Source organism: Mustela nivalis, assembly GCF_964662115.1.
Source record: "Mustela nivalis genome assembly, chromosome: 13".
Lineage (NCBI taxonomy): Eukaryota > Metazoa > Chordata > Mammalia > Carnivora > Mustelidae > Mustela > Mustela nivalis.
In genome coordinates this window covers 85,626,548-85,644,792 of record NC_139032.1, presented here as the reverse complement: position 1 = coordinate 85,644,792, position 18,245 = coordinate 85,626,548, and the positions used below count along the sequence as shown (strand labels likewise).

The window sequence follows — 18,245 nt, the reverse complement described above, 5'->3', positions numbered from 1 at the left end:
CCCAAGGGTGCGGCATTCACCTCTTGGACCTTGTAAGCAGATACTGCTGCCAGACCACCTCCGATCCCCCTTTTATAAGCTAATCACCATCGATCTGATTAGTAGTGCCCATTTCTTGCCCTTTCTACATTCACTCCTCAGATTTGTGACTCTTGTCAAATCATGGGGCCGTTCTGATGCTTCCAATCTCTTTGGAAGAATGTTCTAAATCACCCTTGGTTTTCTTCTATTCCAGGCTGAGAAGCAAGAAACTCTGGGGTGGGGGGGTGGGAGAGGACAGAAAGAACACACAGACAAACTCATAAAGCTTACAAATTAGTTTAACATGAAAAACACCAGTCAGATCCAACTGACACAAGGCACTCAGCCTGACTCTGTATGGTGGACAAGGGAGAGAGCAGAGCTCTGGGGTCAGAGAACTCACAGTTTCAAATCACTGTCCCTTTCTGAGCCCCAGTTTACTTATTTGAAAAGCAGTAATAATAAAATCTAACTCCCAAAACTTTTCATGAGGTTGAGATTCAGCATGCGATGGGCCTTGTGTTTTCCCCAGATATGCAAAGGGTAGAAGGAAACACAGGAGGGACCGGCAATGCTGAGCACAGCGAGGGTCTACCCGGCTATACTTAGAAAGCGCTGTCTTCAGAGACAAAGAAGCTCTCTCCACAGTGTGCAAGGCCCACAAGGAGGTAGGACCCAAACTTCTGTAATATCTGTCAGGTCAAGGTCATGTCAAACACGGCTCTCTGCATTCCCAGAGAAGGCTTACAGAAGAACCCTCAGCGATGCTTTCATGGGGGAATGATTTAAAGTTTCTTTTGGTGGGTAATTTGGGCAAGAAGACAGCTAATAAAATGGAATCCGTTAGAGTAAAGCCAAAGGTAAATTACCTTCTTCACACAGATTAACATTTTTACGGTGTCAGTGAAACTAGGTTTCCCCCTTTGAGCTCCCGTGGCTAGAGGCTGACATTTCACCGTTTCATTTGCACCTGGTCAAGCCCACATTTTCTTCTCACTTTGAGGGGGAACAACAGAAGGCAGGTCACGAGAGGAGAAGCACAATCACTCGGTTCACATGAGAGAGCAAAGCAGACCTGAACACGGGAAGGGAGCTTGAGGATGGTGGTTTTGGTGGCAAGGAGCGACTGTTGCTGGCTGTATGACTGCAGAGTAACAACGAAACCAAACAAAATAATCTTAAGACTCTTAACAGGCTCCTACCCCTTTCTTATTCTTTGTGAGACACAAGGAAGGAGCAGGAGCTTCTAAGAACGAACCATTCAGCTTTTCTCAAAAGTCAACAGGCAGGGACACAGCTGGTTTCAAACTCAGTGAACTGAAACAGCAACAGGGGCCAAAGGTGCAGAAAGCAAACTTATTTATAATAAATTTAAAAAGCAATGGCTTTTCTTTATAAAAGAAACACATTATGTGACATAAATCAAAACCATAATGAAAAAATAATTTTTCCATCTAAGTATATAAAATATAAGAGAAGGTTGCAGTAAATAAGAATGAACATTTTTGATTTATTCAAAGTTTCAATCTAAAACCGCAATGAAATCTACCACCTTTATTACAAGGGGACGGATGGTTCCTGAACAGAAAGAAACTAAGGTCAAAGAAGATGGCACCGGACATTGGAGAGACCCAAACCGTCCAGGTGTGCAGAAGGTTTGGTCCAGTAGATCACGGGTGGGCTAAAAGCCACATTTTGTTGAGAAATGCTGTCAGAATTGGTTAAAGAGTATAAACCTCCATAAGAAAAATTAAAGATGGCAAACTCAATCCGGACTCTGTTTATTTCAGGTCAATAATGTCTTCATCCGAGGAGGCTGTAAGCTGAAAGGGGCTGCTGCCCCACACAGGGCTGCCTTCTCTGTCCGCCACAGGGTCCTGGTCAGAGCTCGCTGAGTGGTAGCGCCCCTCGGGGTTGGCTTCTGGAGCAGAAGGACTTTCCAAGGAGGCCGTGGTGATCCTAGAAGAGAAAAGTCACGTAACTGATCCCTGGAGAGCACTAGCGACCTGGGCCCCTTCCGTCAGGCAGTTTCCTGCTCATTTGAGCTCAGAAAGCCCGTCTCCCCCCGACAACCCACCCATTAGAGGGGAAAGGTAGGGACATGCAGGAGTCATCCCCACAGGGTCTGGGGTCTGCAGTCAGCCAGCCCTAACTCATGGGCTACTGGGAGTTTTAAAGGCCAGAAGTGACACATAGGAGATGTCTGGGGTGTTTTTTGCCTTTCTAAAGGGCAAGTCGGATAATGTCACTCTCTGCCTAAAACCCTCCTGGGCTGGGGCTCCCTGCAGCCTGAGGATAAGGCTGACACCCCAACAGGTAGGGCCACAGACCACAGGATCTGCCCCTGCAGACCCTTCTGCTTCCTCCCAGCCCACCTCACCCCCTTGATTTTCTCTTGTACTCAGGACACTCTCTTGATAGCTGCAAAACCAATTTGACCAAGTTGAGGGGATTCATTCATTCAACGAGTACTCATTTGGCTTGTGAAAGCCCCCCAGGCCCAGTCTTTGGGCCGCTCAACAGGCCATGCCTTTCAGAGCCCCTGCTGTTCCCCTCATGCCTTCTAATTCAGTCAAAGCTTGGCTCAATGCCAAGCCCTTTTGACATCCCCCTCCCAAAGTAGAATTTCTACCCACTCCCCCATCACTTTTTAAAAAGTTCCTTACAGCGCTTGTCACTATTGGAAATGACTTAATTTGCTTAATTGTTTACAGGTTTATGGTCTGTGTTTCTATACTAGAATGTAAAGTCCAGGAGGGCAGGACTTGCCACGAAATAGGGCTCAGTTTGTGGGATTAGAGCATCTGTGAATGCCAGCTCCCTCTGGGCCAGACTAATGCTAATTGGACCTGTGAGACCTGGCTCGGCCTCTGTTGGTGTTTGAGACCATCCCTGCTCTAGGTGGGGGGTGGCCCGCACTCCTCATTCCTGTGTCACCCGCCGTCCAAGAATGCTGCAATTCCTAGAGTGTTTTTGCTGGCCTTCCCCTTGGCCTGTGGACCCCCAAAAGTGATCTGCATATCCCCAACACCCAGCTCAGGGCCTGGTGTTCTGAGAATGGGTGTTGAGTGATTACTAGAGTCTGGACATGTTGCCCCCTTATCCTCCATTCAGGAGCCTGAGGGACACGGAGGCTCTTAGAGGACAAATCAGTGGGATTTAACAAACGTTCATGGACATGGGATATTGACATGCCGTTCATTGACGTGACATCCGAAAAGGCTATCCCTATTTCTATTCCCACCAGAAGCATTAGAGAGGGCCTATTATCTGTCCTCCTACTGAGCATTGTCACTTAAAAATATCTCTGTCGGGGAGCCCGGGTGATATCGTCAGGTAAGCATCTGACTCTTGGTTTTGGCTCAGGTTGTGAGATCGAGCCCCACACTGGGCTCCATTCTTAGCGTGGAGTCTGCTTGAGAGTCAGTTTCCATCTCCCTCCGCCCCTCCTGCTCATGCTTGCTCTTTCTCTCTCTCTCAAATTAATAAATAAATCTTTAAAAAAAAAAAAGTGTCAATCTGGTGAGGAGAAAAAAAAGAAAAGAAGGAAAAAAAATCTCTTAATGTATTTTTATGAGCTTCACTGAGTTGTCATTGAGGTTGCCCCCTTGCCTGGCGTGCCCCTTCCCCACCGGGGCCAGCCTTGGGGTCCTCAGAAAGGGGCTGGATGCTGATTCTCTGGCTATGGCATCATCAGTCAGCAGAAAGGGCCTCATGGCAGTGCTGTGACCCAAAGGGCCACCACCCTGAGCAGGGACAGCTGGGGATGGCCTGCTGTACCTGTCACTGCTAGTTGATCTCGCTGTCCCTGGCTTTGGGCCTCCTTGGCTTTCTTCTAATTGCTTCCGGGCTTTTGATTTGGGCTTTGGTGCTCCTTCTGACCTGGGTCCAGCTTCATCAGAGAGGCCTGGATTAGAGGGGAGAAGCACAGGTCAGGGGGTTATTACCTAACACTGGGCTGCCTTGGAGATAGAAAATGTCCTTTTATTTTTTTCTTGGTTGGTTACTGGTGCATTATTGGGTTAGAGTCAGGAAGCGTTGATAAAGTACATATTTTAAAGTAATTGGTTTTCTTGTAGGCAGAAGGGTTTTGTTTTTGTTTTTTTTTTCCTGATCCTGAAGACTATATTCATAGGGAGAGAGGAAGAAAACTCAGAACGGTCTAGAGGAGGAGAGAAAAATCTATGATCCTACCACTGGAGACAAGAATTCTCCAACTCCGAGGCTCAATTTCAGAAAAGCACAGTGGTTTGTGAAACAGCAGGCTGCAGATCACGCTTTCATAGGGAATAGTGGGTTAAAATAGCAACATGCATACTTTGAGAGCACAGTGGAAGGCACTGACTTCTAAGACTGACCCACTTCGGTGGAATCAAAGCCTGCCCATCAGGTGGCCGGCCTCCCTTCCCCAGGGGTCAGGAAACGTGACTGCAGGCCAGGGGTGCCCTAAGGTGATCTGTCCTTGCAGTTTAGGCCGTGCAGGTCCCAATTAGGTTTCAAACCAGTTCTTACTGGTTTAGCACATCCCTTCCTTTTTCTTCAGTTTATTTTCACCATTCGGAACAATAGTCTTTCTAGCCAGTCTCGCCTCCGCACAACTATCACGTGCTTCGTGCTTTTCTGGTCTGATCTCCCATCAGTGTTACGGAGAGAGAGAGTTCTACCAAATATCTCACATCCGCACCGTGCCTACAGACATGCCCCCACGTCTCTGGGCTCTGAGAAGTTGTAACTGAACTGCACCATGAATACCAAAAACATGGTGAATTTAAACTTTCAAATATCACAGGTTATCTGAGAACTGCATGTTGTAAACCCTTCTAGACACTTTCGAGGAAATCCTACATATACAGATACTTATATTTTAAGAAATTGCATCAGACTAGGTCTACTGTGTTGTCAACTGCCTTTTCCACTCTTAATCTGTTATGGGCAGCCTTCCACACCAATAAATACAGACTGACACATCGTTGTTGGGGGTAGACTGTATACTATTCCTAGGTGTAGCTGCACTATGACGGGTTTATAAATCCCTTGTTAAAGGGGAAGTTTCTTTTTTAACTCATTGTTTTCGAGGATGATTAACGTCCAAAGATGAAACCAGCTGGCCTATTTATAAGCAGTAAAAACACAAAAACGGCCCGCCATTACCCAGCAATTCCCTGCGTGTCCTGCTGGCTATTTCTTTAATCTCCATGCGGGACAGGGACAGGGAGTGAGTGACGGGAATGGCGGCGATGCCTAGGCCGATGGCCGTGGGAGGGGTGACGGCCTTGGAGACTAGAGGCGACTTCAGAGGTCGTTCGATGCTTCTGCCCACAAGGTTTCTGAGCGGAATCTTGTACAGATTTTTGGATGGAGTTTCACCTGAAATATGATTGAGGGAAGAACATGAGAACTCTAAGCCAGGTCTGTACTATTTACAAGGGTGACTTCCGGTTCCTCAACCCAGGGAGCAGGAAAGAATTATGCTGCATGCTGACCTCTCAGACCCCATTAGGGGCAACAGAAGAATGATGCCTGATGGCTTTGGTTTTAAGGGCACCGCTTTCACAGGTACATGGTGAAAGATGCCCCTGCTACTGTCTCCACGTGCCCAGCTTCTAGGAGGACAGACAGCGGCAGCACGCCCAGCAGCACCCTGCCTTCTTGGGACTCCCGGTGCTTCCAGGGACAGGAGGAGAAATGGCTGATGTGCTGAGCAGCCAGGAGAAGCGCTCAGAGCCCAGCGGTAACCACAGCAAAGGTCTTTGGGATTCGTGAGCAGAGGCAGATGGAATGAAAGCTGAGTGCGTTCCGTAGGATTTAGGACTCTATCCTTTTGGCTATAAAAACCTACCAGATCATTGACATCCCTGAAGGAAAAACACCTTTGCTGGGGCAAGTTGGAATTTCTAGCCCTCAACTCCCTTCTCCCCATGGAAACAATTCTTTTCATAATGGGATTTTGGTTGTTGTTGTTATCATGAATTTCTTAAGAATGCAACCAATGCATTCAGAATGCAAGGCTTTATATATCTTTAAATAGTGACTTCGTTAGGCAGTAATCACATGTTGGTATTTGAGAATGGACTAGAGAAATCAGAATGGAGGGACTCCTGGGTGGCTCAGTCCATTCAGCATCTGCCTTTGGCCCAGTCATGATTCCAGGGTCCTGGGATGGAGTCTCGTGGTGGGCTTCCTGCTCAGCAGTAAGTCTTTCTCCCTCTTCCTCTGACCTTCTGCCTGCTTGTGCATGTGCGCACACACTTTCTCTCTCTCAAATAAATAAAAATCTTAAAAAAAAAAAAAAGAAACCAGAATAGATTGGAAATATCTATTAATAAGACAGTAAAAATTGCACTTCACCTTCCCCCAGGGAAGAAGGAAACACTGGAGTATCTCGGCCTGGGGGTGTCTGCGGAGAATTATGGGCACTGGCCCCCTTGGAGCTACCTCCGGACGAGACCTCGTTCACAGCAGTGGTTGCTGTGAAGTAAATATCCGACTAGAATGAAAGAGAAAGCATTAGGGAGCTGCATGGCTTAGAGGCCCCGCACCCACGGCCCTTCCATCATCACCACAAAGCCTGCAACCTTTCTTGGCTCAGCTGCTCTGTCCTTGGGGTGTGCAGTGTGGTAACGCACCTGGGCACGGGGCTTCCAGAGCAAAAGTCCTGCACTGTCACTCCAGACCTTGTCTAGGTATCCAGTCCCCCACACTTTCCCTTATTTGCTTGTTGATTCACAGCAGAAAAGAGTCCATTTCCCAAGCCAGTGCACACCGGCCTAACAGGAACGTCAGGCCCGCTGCAGTGTCAGACCTGGAAACTATCTGGGGTTCAGTCGGGTCCACTTACAGATGGGGGCACGGACCTTTCATTCACTGGCTCAGCAAACACTCATGCACATGGGCCCTGTGCTGGCTCTGGCGGGAACAGCAGGGGCGGGGCTGGAGCCACCTTGTATCTGACAAAAGTTACTGGAGCTGCCTTGTAACTGTAGAAATCCATGAGTGCCAATTTTCAGGGATTTTGCCGGTGAAACACAGCCATTATCAAACTTCAATAAATAACAGTAAAAACAAGGGTACTAAATGTCAGAATTCGACCATTTCTCATTCTTTGACTATGTTTACCATGATCCACGCTCTTGATTTACATCACCTTTCATACTGGGAGCTGGATGTCCTAATGGCGGAACTATTTACACCATGGACATTGGCAGATGCTACAGACCAGAGCTTGGTTTGTTGTTTTATTGAGCGTCTGAGCTTAATGGGATGGAGACAGTTTCTAATAGTGAAGACTGAAAGCAGAAGTGTATTGAGGCTGGTGTCGAAATTGAAAGACGTTTTGGTTTAATGATCGGTTGGTAGGAGAGTGAGAAATAGTTTAACGGTAGATCATGTATCAGATTTCATGAGAGCGAGCTTATTGGAAAGAGAATTAATGTACTGAGCTATAATTCCCAGCTGTAAAATCTGGGTAGACCTGTATCCACAGTTAGCAAAAAAAATTAATAAAAAGTATTTTGTGAGAACCAACTGGCCTAACGGATTTCGAGGTTAAAAAACACTGTATATTTTATTATTTGTAAATCATAAGCTATTTTAATTTTTCTATTAGCAAAATTTATAACCAACTGAGGTATACATATGTGTGTCTACACACAGACACACACACACACACACACTCTGACTTCCAGGCCCCAGAGGGCTGGTGGTTCAATCTCCACCAGCACACCGCTGGCGCTGTGTTAGTCCTCAAGTCCCGGAACTGTCAGCATAGTAGGGGAGGCAGACAGATAGGCAGTCGCCCACCCCTGAAGAGGACGCATGTCAGAATGGAAGGAGAAGGCACCACAGGGGCTGAGCAGGGGGGCCACCCGGGTCTGTCAGGGACAGGGCAGACGGTGTAGGGCTGACATGGGAGGGGCTAGGACAAGACCTCCTGGCTTGTGTGCCAGTGACAAGGGCACCTTGGGAAGTCATCTCTGTTCCTATGTCCCTTGGTTTTGCTCAAACTCTTTTTCTAGACATGGATTCGTTGGTTAGCCATATTTCACGGGCCACAAAACTCAAGCTGCCATGGAAAGTGGCAAAGGAAGAATTGTCCCTTTTCTGGACTCGTGCGGTCTCTCGGAGCAATGAGGACCCCTGATCTAACCCAGGCTGCTGGCACATTCCTCTCTTCAGCCCAGAGCTTCGCAACTACTACCAGCACCGAGTGACACTCTAACAAAACCATCTGGAAGCCCGACGGGGCCACACACGCAAACCCAGCAGGGGTCTGCTGTGGACATTCTCACTCCGGTACACAAGGGGACTGACCTGATGAGACAGTATCCGTGCCCTCCCGGAGCTTAGGGGCTCCAGGCTCCCAGAGACCCTCAGATGTGCTACTCACCCTGGAGGCCACGAGCTGCAGCTGTGGCACGACTGCCGTGTGGACCAGGTTCCCGTTGACCACCAGGCGGATCTCCATGGAGTCGGTGGTGAAGGCCAGGAGGTACGGGAAAGCACATACTGTAAGGTAACGGGGCGCGTCAGCTGCCAGCCCACTGGCTTGAGACCCTGGATGTGGCACATAGTCGCCCTCACTGCTCTGGAAACTTCCATCTCCCCTCCTCCTCTGGCTGCTTCTCTCCTTCCTCCCCTGGCATGTCCCCCAATTCTAAGAAAGCCTCACTCCTGAGACAGCCTCTTCTTAGTTGCCAAGCTTCTGCTTCAAGTTGGTGAGTGCTGCCTCTGTTTCTCCTTGTCCCCTTCCCACTGGGGTCTCAAAAGCTGGTCTCCTGGAGGCTCACCCGCCCAAGTCCCCAGAGACACTCCCCCTTCTCGTCTAGACTGTGGCTTGCCACACGCTCCCCTCTGGCAGATGCCACCAGGGCCCGACCCCCTGCCTTTCCCAGGCCTTCATGCCCCGTCCCTTGCTCCCTTCTCCCCTGTGCTCCTCCTGCCGTGTCTGCCTGCGCCGGGGCTGTGTCTCCTTCCTCGCTGGCCCTCCTGGGAGGGAGGGGTTCAGTCAATGGGTTTGTTATTTGTTAAAGGTCAGCCCCTCTTCTTGAAATTGTTTTTATGACACTGACTTTCAGGCCTTACAACCACCCTGGTTGCTCTGGGACATCACCTGTGGCCTCTCCCCAGGCTACTCCATGCTCCTTCACACGAGCTTAATCTCTGCTTGCTCTCTCCTTGGGGAACTCTCCACTCCCTTGGCTTTACCCATGCCTCCAGCCTTGCTCTCTCAAGGGACCTCCAGCACTGGGGCTCAAAACCTGAAAACAATTCTCACCCCTTCCCTCTGTTTTTGTTTTTTTTGGGGGGGGGCACATCTTATCTGTCACCGAAGCCTGACTGGCCTGGTCCCTCCATTATCTGGATTGGATCATCTGTTCTCATCTGAAGACTCTCGAATGTTCACCTATTAGGACATACTTGTTCTTGGGGGAAAAGAGTACTAACTCGAACATTCCTGGTTCTGAGCTGACTCTCACCAGGCAGATGCCCAGCTGTGGATCCCAAACCCCAGAAGGGAAGCACCACCACTCACTCCCTAATATTTCAGTGACAGGCAAAGTACCTGTCTTTCTGTGATTCTAGAATTTCAAGCTTTAAAACACGTAAGAAGGGTGCAGAATGCATTGTATTTCTCCACCGAGTCAGCTGGTATTTTAGGGCTGGAGGTCTTGCTCTCGGATTGTAAAAAAAGGGAAGCAAAGCCCAGGAATGACATGATAACTGGAAGACCCCAAGTCCTAAAAACTGGGATTTCATGGCTCTCAAATGCTCACATGCTCACAACCGGGAGGCACAGGGGACAGCAACAGTCCCCACAAAGGGGAACAAACGGGCAAAGAATTAAAAAGGAAAAAGAACACTCTGAGTTCTCATCAGACTTGAGTTACTCATGGTAATCTAAGTCAGGGAGTTCGCTTATACGGGACCGAACAGGTCAGACGGGTCTAGGCAGGGGAAGCGCAAAACGATCAAGGTTTTTCTTACCAATCGCGTAAGGAGCCTGGTTCCAACAGAACTGGAAATCTGACGCAGAGGGTTGAACCAAAAAAGAGCCCCCATTAAACGGGCAAACCTTTTTATAGATGCAACTGTCTGCAACAAAACAATAGCGACTCATTTTTTGTGAGAGACAATGCAGAGAGCTGGTCATTAGCTAAACGAAGACATGGGCAACCCGCAGAGGGTCCCGTCTGCTAGGTCTGCACACGGAGCTGGTCCCAGCACTGCCTCGCGGGCACGACCAAGTTCACAGCCAGGAGGTGGGCGGGGCCGCGGCTGCCATCCTGAGAGGGTTTACCACGTGCCAGGCACTGAGCTTTCAACATGTCAGCCTCTTGCATCTGAACAACCTTCAGAAGGAGATGCCGTTATGACGCTCAATTGACAGATGAGAAAACAGAGGCCGGGATAGATGACACAGCCAGCGTGCGCCAAATACCACAAGTACCACACGGGGAGCAGGGTTTGGACACAGGTGTGCTTGATTGCTGAGAAGGGACTGTTGATAGAGCCCCTGCCGGATGGGGGAGGCCCTCCTGCGAGGCAGATCATGTTCTGAGCCTCACTCGGCAGGACGAGCGTGGTGGGCAACCTTAACTCCCTGCCACCTCCCCCCCGCCACGCTTTTTTTAGGAAAACTCCAAGCCATATGCCTGTGTCACGTTGGGCAACACAAGCCAGAATGAGATTAGGGCCAGGTTGAACAGCTGCTCTGTTCCTGGCCTGCTCTGAGCTCTCATCCTAAGCCCAGGTGGTTCGGATCCTCTCCGAGTGAGAAGGTCCGTCTAGAAGCAAAGGGTCCTGTTATTCCAGAAGCCCATTGTGTTTTAGCCATACGGTTTTATTTTTAATTATTTTTAAAAAGTTCTATGGAGCTATAACTCACATATAAAATTCATCCCCTTTAAGCGTACAATTCAATGTAGTTGAGTAAATTTGCAGAGTTGCACTATGTCACAATCTAATTTTATCATCTTTTCGTGACCCTAAAAAGAAACCTCAGGCCAGTTAAGCACTCACTCCCCTCCCTGCTCAGAACAGAATGCTGCGCGGCCCGCTGCGGGAGGGCAGGGGCTGGAGCAGCCCGGCTGCGGGTCAGGGTCTGCCTGGGGCCAAGCAGGAGGCCCTCCCAGCAGCTGCCACGGCCCAGCTGAGGCGCCCGCCCTGTCCAATCTGTATGGAGAGTCCTGCCCCATCCGGGCTTAGGGACTCCTTTCAAGTGACCACTAGGCTTACAAAGCAATAGCCTTACATAGTTTAACTAAGAGAGGGAGTCCTTAGGAGAGGAAAAATGAGCCAAAGTCAGTGTTGTCTTGTTTTTGCTACAATGGCTCACTAGGGGAGAGAAAGGTACCTCCAGATTCAGCCGAAGCCCTTGCTCCTACCCCCTCAAGGCTGCGCCGAGGCTCCGGCCGCTCCGAAGCACAGGTGCGGCTGGTCCCCCCCTTTCCCCTCGGGCCCATCTGCTCTTGCTCTCAGGGCTCAACCCTCGTTTGCCCTTCTCCGTTGGGTCTCTCCCCAAGCCCGCAAGCACGCTGCCTTCTTCCACTTTCTAGAAAGCAACTGTTCTTCCGACTCTGTGACCTCTCTTCCTCCTTTCCTGTACCCTCCCTTCTCTTCCCCGCTAAGGGAAATTCTCTGGAAGGCTCTTCTGGACTCCTGTCTCTACTTGCTCGTACAGTCGCTCTCACCCTGTGCGGTGGGCTTCGCTCCATTGCTTCCCAGGCACACCTGCTCTCTCATCAAGGTTTCCCAAGGACCTCCACCTCCCTTCCCCCCCCCCCATTCCCTACTTAAAACTGCTGTCTTCCGGGAGATTTCCTTCCCTCAGACGGCTCCTCAGTCTGCTGGCTCCTCCCATCCCTCTCCGACTTCCCAGCTTCCAGTGACTCTGCGTCACTCACATGCTAATGGCTCCGGAATGCGGATCTCCCACGGACACTCTCCCCTGGGCCCCCAGTCTCCATGGGGAGGCACTGACCTGTCCAGACCCAACTCTTGATCTTCCCTCCCCCAAACTTGCTTGTCCTGGTTTCCCACATCTCAGCAAATGGTATTCCCCATGCGTCCCGTTGCTCAAGTCCCAAGCCGCAGCCTCCCTTCTCTCCTCCTGGCATGTCATGCTGGATTCATGAACCGATGACCTTGTCCTCAAATTTCACATACGTCTAGGTCTGACCCCGTCTCTGCACCTCCACTGCCAGTGCTGGTGCAAGTCACTGTCCTCTCTCATCACACGGGAGCAGTCACCTGGTAAGTGAACGGCCTTACCCACTGCCGTGAAGTTCTCCACACCGCCGCCCGACTGGCCTGTGGCCCCTCTCATACGTAGGTCCCATCCTGTCGCCCCTCAGCTTTAAAGCCTCCAGCAGGTCACCGGCTAAACGGTCCTTCACCTCCCAGGCCCTCCCTGAAATCCCACCCTCTTAAGAGACCATTTCCATCCACTCGCCCACACTCATGCTGCTGTGGCCACACAGGTCATCTTGAGGTCACCTTGAAATACTAGAATGTTCTCTCCTCAAGGTCTTTACATAGCCCTTCTTGACTCCCTCGGTCTTCTCTCTGAGTGCCCCATCCAAGGAGGTCTTCCTTCTCTGCCTTCCCTAAATGGAGACCCGCACTCGCCACTCCTGCCTGCCTCTGCCCCCCTCCCTGCTTTATGTCCACAGCACGTACTGCCATTCAACATACTAGAGACTTTTCTTATTTATCCTGTTAACTGGCTATCTGCCCCGTTAAAAAATGTACACTCTGAGACGGAGGGATGTGTGTTATCTTCTAGTCACTGCGGAAACATGAGGTGCTCAGTAAATACTTGTAGAATGAGTGAACTACTCTTCCCTCGCTGTCCCCGCTCAGGAAGGACGCAGCAGGGTTATGTTTCTCCAGGCCCGGGTTCCTGACACACATCTCCTCTCTATCCCCTTTTGGCACCCCAGCTCCTACCAGGGGACAGCAGACTGCTGGTGGATTTGAGGGGGTCTGGGCAGGAGGAGACCTGAGCTCGTGGAGAACCGAGCACACTGGATAGCAGGGGATGCTGCGTACGTGCCTTGGGACCTCAGCCTGTCCCAGAAATGGAGCTGCCAATGAGAAACAGTCACCTCGGCATGGAGGAGGTGACCCAGACCGTACTTCAGAGGCCCCTCTGTTCCCCTTTCCAAGTGAATCAGCCCCAGGGACTCCAATAAGATCCCAGAGAAGTAGAGGGCTCTCCCTCCCAATAACTAATATTGGTGGTTTCTGTACCCGAGGACGGGGGCTCTAAATCAGACCGAACTGGTTTAGAAAAGTAAGCAAATCATGTTTCTTGGGCCTCAGAGCTGTAAAGCACATTCACCCCCAGAAGTGCTGGTGTCTGTGCCTGGCCGTCCCCTAAGCCGTGAGCTCACTGCAGTCCCTGGCAGTGCCTTGCACGGTTGTGTCTCCAGAATCTAGCATTTGCCCGACATAGAGAAGGTCATCTGTTGGGGTTTGAAAAGGGCAGCCTGAATGGGGGACCTGGGGTGAGGGGCGGAGTCTAAAATGTTGGGGCATAGGAGGGAGCTAGGAGGCCATGACCTTGACTCCTTGGACCTTCCCCAGCCAGCAGGGTCACAGGTACTACTTCTAATTTTAAAACAAAATTTAAAACAAATTTTACAAGAAAAGTCCCCTTTCTGCACATAGAAACCTCTATGGAGGTTACGAATCAAACTGGATGCTGCCTGATGCTCTGATAAATCTGGGATTAAAGGAGGAAATAACAGTCTCGCTGTGCCAGACAATGTGTCATGGGCTTTACATGTAGAATCCTGTCTAACCTTCACAGCAGACGTGAGAGGTAGGTTCTGTGTTCTTCACATTATCCATCTGGAAGTTAAGACTTAGGTTAAATGTGGTCACACAAAGAATCAATGGTACTTAAAAATAAGTACTTAAACCAATAAGTACCATTGATTCTCATGTGAGCGTTTCTAGTTTCCTTGTATAATTAGCTTTAAAACACCACCAGAAAACAGAGTTCACCTTAGTACTGAAATGTATTATTTGCATTAAAGGTGAATCATTATTGCATGTTAAGATCACGGCCAAATTTTCTTTCTTTTTTTAAGTAAAGACTGACTCCGATATTCAAGATAGAGATTAATTACAAGGAAATAAAATTCTTGCTATATTGATCTACTTATACTTTTCCCGCCTGAAATTGATCTTGCAAATATACTTTTCTCTAAGAACATACAACTGGAAGTTATAATTCCTATTATAAAATATTTTCATCTTTAACATGTCTGAGAGAAAAGTCTCTTTATATGAAACTCTGAGTGTATAAAAGTTGCTTTTTTACTTTGTTTTTTTTTTTAAACGAAAATGGAAAAGAAACTGATGAAAATCAGCTGCAAACCTTGGAGGGGAAGTGAGATCATTCTGTAGCACCTTCCTGACAATGGCCTTCAGGGCACAGGCATGTGGACAGAAGTGGGCAAGCCCAGCGTGCACTGTGTTGGGGGAGAATGGCTTATAGAAGTGGCCTGGGCGATTGGGGAAAACCAGCTGGTTCTCTGGCTTGTTCACCGGGGACCTGCCCACCTGCTGGGGGAAGGCGGGAGATGGGAAAGGAAAACCAGATTCCTGACCCAGAGAAACAGGAGCAAGCGGCACAGTTTGGGGAAGATGGAGGCAGGACTGGGAATCTCTGGGATTCCCAAGGTCTTGACCCAAGTAGCATCTAAACACACAGAGCTGTGGCGCCTGGGTGGCTCAGCTGTTAAGTGTCTGCCTTCAGCTCAGGTCATGATCCTACGGTCCTGGGACCGAGCCTGTATCTCCTGCTTCTCCCTCTCCCACTCCCCTGCTTGTATTCCCTCTCTCACGGTCTCTCTCTGACAAATAAATAAAACTTAAAAAACAAAACACAGAGCTTATTACCTTCTGATGCATCGGTGAGTCTAGGAAAATAGACACACACACACACACACACACACACACCAATCCCATCTGAGATGAAACCAGAGCCTGAAGCAGGAGACCGGCAAAGCCCCGGGGAAGTGGAAGTCCCCAGGCTCCTTGAGCCAGAAAGGTCTCTTGAACAACATCTGCCATGGCGCTGGGCCCCTGCCGCCCACGGGATCGCTGCCTGCTTGGGTCCGTGAGCTTCCAGTTTGGTACCGAGAGGATATCGTCCATGTTTGCTTCCGTGTTCCGTCCCTTTCTGGTTTCAGACTAATCATCCCATTGTGATAACCTGCTCTATCTTTCCGTTCTGATCTTCTCTCCCACCTAAAATCCCTCCCATCCTTTCAAGTGGTTAAAAGGAAAAAAAAATCGACATCAATTTGTAGAGCATCCCACCCCAAGCTTTTCCTTCCGGAGTTTTCAGTAAAATGGAAAGACAACATGTGGAAGAGATGAAAGAAAGAAATGATGAGATCGTACAGCAATGACCTCCCTGCTTCACTGGACACTGTAACCCGGGAGCCAGGACGGCAGGAGCCCTGGGGCCCAGGAACCCCACTGGAGCGTGGGCAGTGAGCTCTGTTCCTGGCGCTTTGCCCGTCGGCCTCCTCACCACTGGGCTATCAAATCTCAAATCTCAAAAGATGATTTTTAGGGCGCCTAGGTGGCTCAGTGGGTTAAGCCTCTGCGTTTGGCTCAGGTCATGATCTCAGGGTCCTGGGATTGAGCCCCACATGGGGCTCCCTGCTCAGTGGGGACCCTGCTTCCCCTCCTCTCTCTCTCTGTCTGCCTCTCTGCCACTTGTGATTTCTGTCAAATTAAAAAAAAAAAAAAAAGATGATTTTTACCAAACAAATTCCTCAGCTGGTAATTAGCTCTCCCATACCTATTAATCAAAGATTAATCAAAATATCAGCCCCATGTATATGGAAATCGATACAATTCTAGGTTGGAAAGAATATTTTATTGCTTTGGTTACACTGGGCAGGCTTAGCCAGGAAAATATCTCACTACTTTTAGCCTTAAAAGGATCCCTTTTATTGTATTATCATATTCGCTTTTGAAATGCTGAAAATCCTTGACTCTCTCGGATGCGTTTGATCTGGTCTGCCTGGAACCCATCCTGCCACGGGCCCCAGGCCAGTACAGGTGAGGCTGGATATGCCAGGCTGGGCCCGATTTCATCAACAGCCTGGAAGCAGCCAAGAGTAGAAGAGTTACCGTGGTTAAAATTTGGGGTGCTGGGGCCAAGATGGCCTCAAACGTGAACCCTGGCTCTGCTGTTTTTGTAGCCGCACAATCCTGAGAAAGGCAGTTCACCTCTCCAGGCCTCAGGGATCTCATCCCCGAATCTCAGGTAGTAACAGGATGAGAATTCAGTGAAACGGTCAGCGCCTGGCACGGGGTAAGGGCTCCCTCAATGGAAGTGACCGCCAGCACCCTGTAACCTGGAGATGGTACCACAGGCAGGCCCATCTCACCAGGAGGGCTGGGCGATCCAGGCCATTTTTAGACGCTCCCTGGAGTGCAGTTAAGGTCACAGGAACAAGACTCCAGGTAAATCTGGCTTCCTTTAAAATTAGGTCTGGCTTCCTTTAAATTACCTGGGGAAAGAACAGATTTAGCAACTTACAGTTGTAGCACAAGAGCAGCCCGGCTTCTCCATCTTCGTACACATCAATAGCTGCCACGAAATTAACCTGAAATGATAAAGGCAGTGGTAGTGGGTGGGCTGGAGGACACTGTTGAAAGTCTTTCTCAAGTTCAAGGCTTTGGCAGGACAGGCCTTGGCTCTCAGATGCTGTGGGGTCACTGCCACCTCAGGTGGCCATGAATATAATGCACAGAACCATCTCCCCTGCCCTTCCCCACTGGGACTTTTTCACCATCTTTTCTACCCATCGAGGCGCTCTCGGGAGACGGGCTTCTCCACTTTCTCTGTTATGGGACTCCCATTTGGGTAATGTGCTCCGGTTCCCAAAGCTTCCTTGCAGGGGGAGTTCAGCCCTGGGGAGTGTGGGGCATTCCTCCTGCTTCACAGATGAGGGAAGTGAGACTTGTGAGTCTGTGCCCCTGCTCAGACTTGAGCCAGGCCTCCTCCTCTTCACTGCCTTACCCGCTCTCACACCTCAGTGAGTGGGCAGGCAGTAGCACAATCTCAGAGTCCTGGGGCCCAGTCTCCGCTTCTATTCTCCCGCTCTCCTGCACCTGGCAGGAGGCAGCAGGACACCCTAGAAAGGGCATCAGAAGACCTGTTCCATCTTCTGTTCCTAGTTCCGGGCAAACTTGCCTCCCTGGGCTGCGGTGAATGGTTTGAGAAGACAGTGCTCAGCCTGGGGGTGCTTAGGTCTCTGGAGTTTCAAACCCCCGGGTCTCTACACACCCCTGCTCCTTTCACTCCTTCGTGGGCCTCCACCCGTAGTCTGCCCCGCCCCCCATGACTGGGGGTCTGCCCTGCTTGGGCTCGAAGATTTCCTTCTGCCCCGAACTGGAGACGTCTGGCCAAGGCTCACCTCTGCCCAACTCTCCGCGAGCCCTGACATGCGGCATCTCCTCCCTCCTGCCCGTCGCCCACTTCGGGTTATGCTTCCGCATCTTGGCTCGTCCCTCGTTCAGGAAAACACTCATCTTTCCAGCTCCACACTTTATTCTGAGCTCAAAATCCCCCCCTCTCCCCGCTCAGGCACACGCTCTCCTCAGAGCTACTGCTCCCATTTCCAAGTTCTCAACCCAACAGATTCTACACCCCAGTTCCCGAGAGGCAGGAGGCGGAACAGGGCAGCGGGCAGGAGCATGGACTCAGGGCAGGCAGACCTGCGTGAACAGCCTGTCTACACCACTGTCTGCCTCTGTAGCTCATGGCAAATGAACGCAACCTTTGGGCTCGGGTCTTTGCCTGTAAATCCAGTGTGAGGACAGTAACTTGGCTGGACTGTACTGGGAACTCCACAGATGAGGCCAAGGGTTTCGAGCAGGGCCTAACGCTGCCCGGTCAGCACTATGATCATCTTCCTCTCGCACGTGATTAATTTCCTCCTTTCCTCCTAATCCTCTTCCTTTTTGTGAGCAGGGCTAGTCCTGATGTCTGAGGGCTCCTCCATCCACTCCCCCAAGCTCAGCAGTCTCCTCTTCAGGGGCTCTCGGGTGTCTTGTGGGGGCCTGCAGCCGCCCCAGCCAAGGCTTGACCTCCCCAGGCAGGAGCATGGGCCTGTGCCCCTCAGCTCGCCTCTCTAGCCCTTTCCAGAGCCGATGCTGCCCAGGTCCGCCTGGGCCGGCCACCCTCCGTA

At 50.3% G+C, this 18,245-nt stretch overlaps 1 protein-coding gene across 6 annotated transcripts in view; it reads right to left on the bottom strand.

The window, feature by feature from the left end:
- Window positions 1–1,511: 1,511 nt before the first annotated feature.
- GARNL3 (GTPase activating Rap/RanGAP domain like 3) overlaps window positions 1,512–18,245 on the bottom strand; it is a 144,915-nt gene continuing 128,181 nt past the window's right edge. For 5 of the 6 annotated variants that reach the window (XM_082695611.1, XM_082695612.1, XM_082695615.1 and 2 more), the window contains 7 exons: window positions 16,592–16,658; window positions 10,006–10,113; window positions 8,408–8,526; window positions 6,370–6,508; window positions 5,173–5,388; window positions 3,802–3,928; window positions 1,512–1,980 (listed from right to left, as the gene is read on the bottom strand). In XM_082695611.1, coding sequence (XP_082551737.1) covers window positions 1,803–1,980; window positions 3,802–3,928; window positions 5,173–5,388; window positions 6,370–6,508; window positions 8,408–8,526; window positions 10,006–10,113; window positions 16,592–16,658 — 954 coding nt within the window. In that variant the 3' untranslated portion in view covers window positions 1,512–1,802. The remainder of the gene's footprint in view (window positions 1,981–3,801; window positions 3,929–5,172; window positions 5,389–6,369; window positions 6,509–8,407; window positions 8,527–10,005; window positions 10,114–16,591; window positions 16,659–18,245) is intronic. The other variant, XM_082695610.1, reaches the window with a different exon arrangement.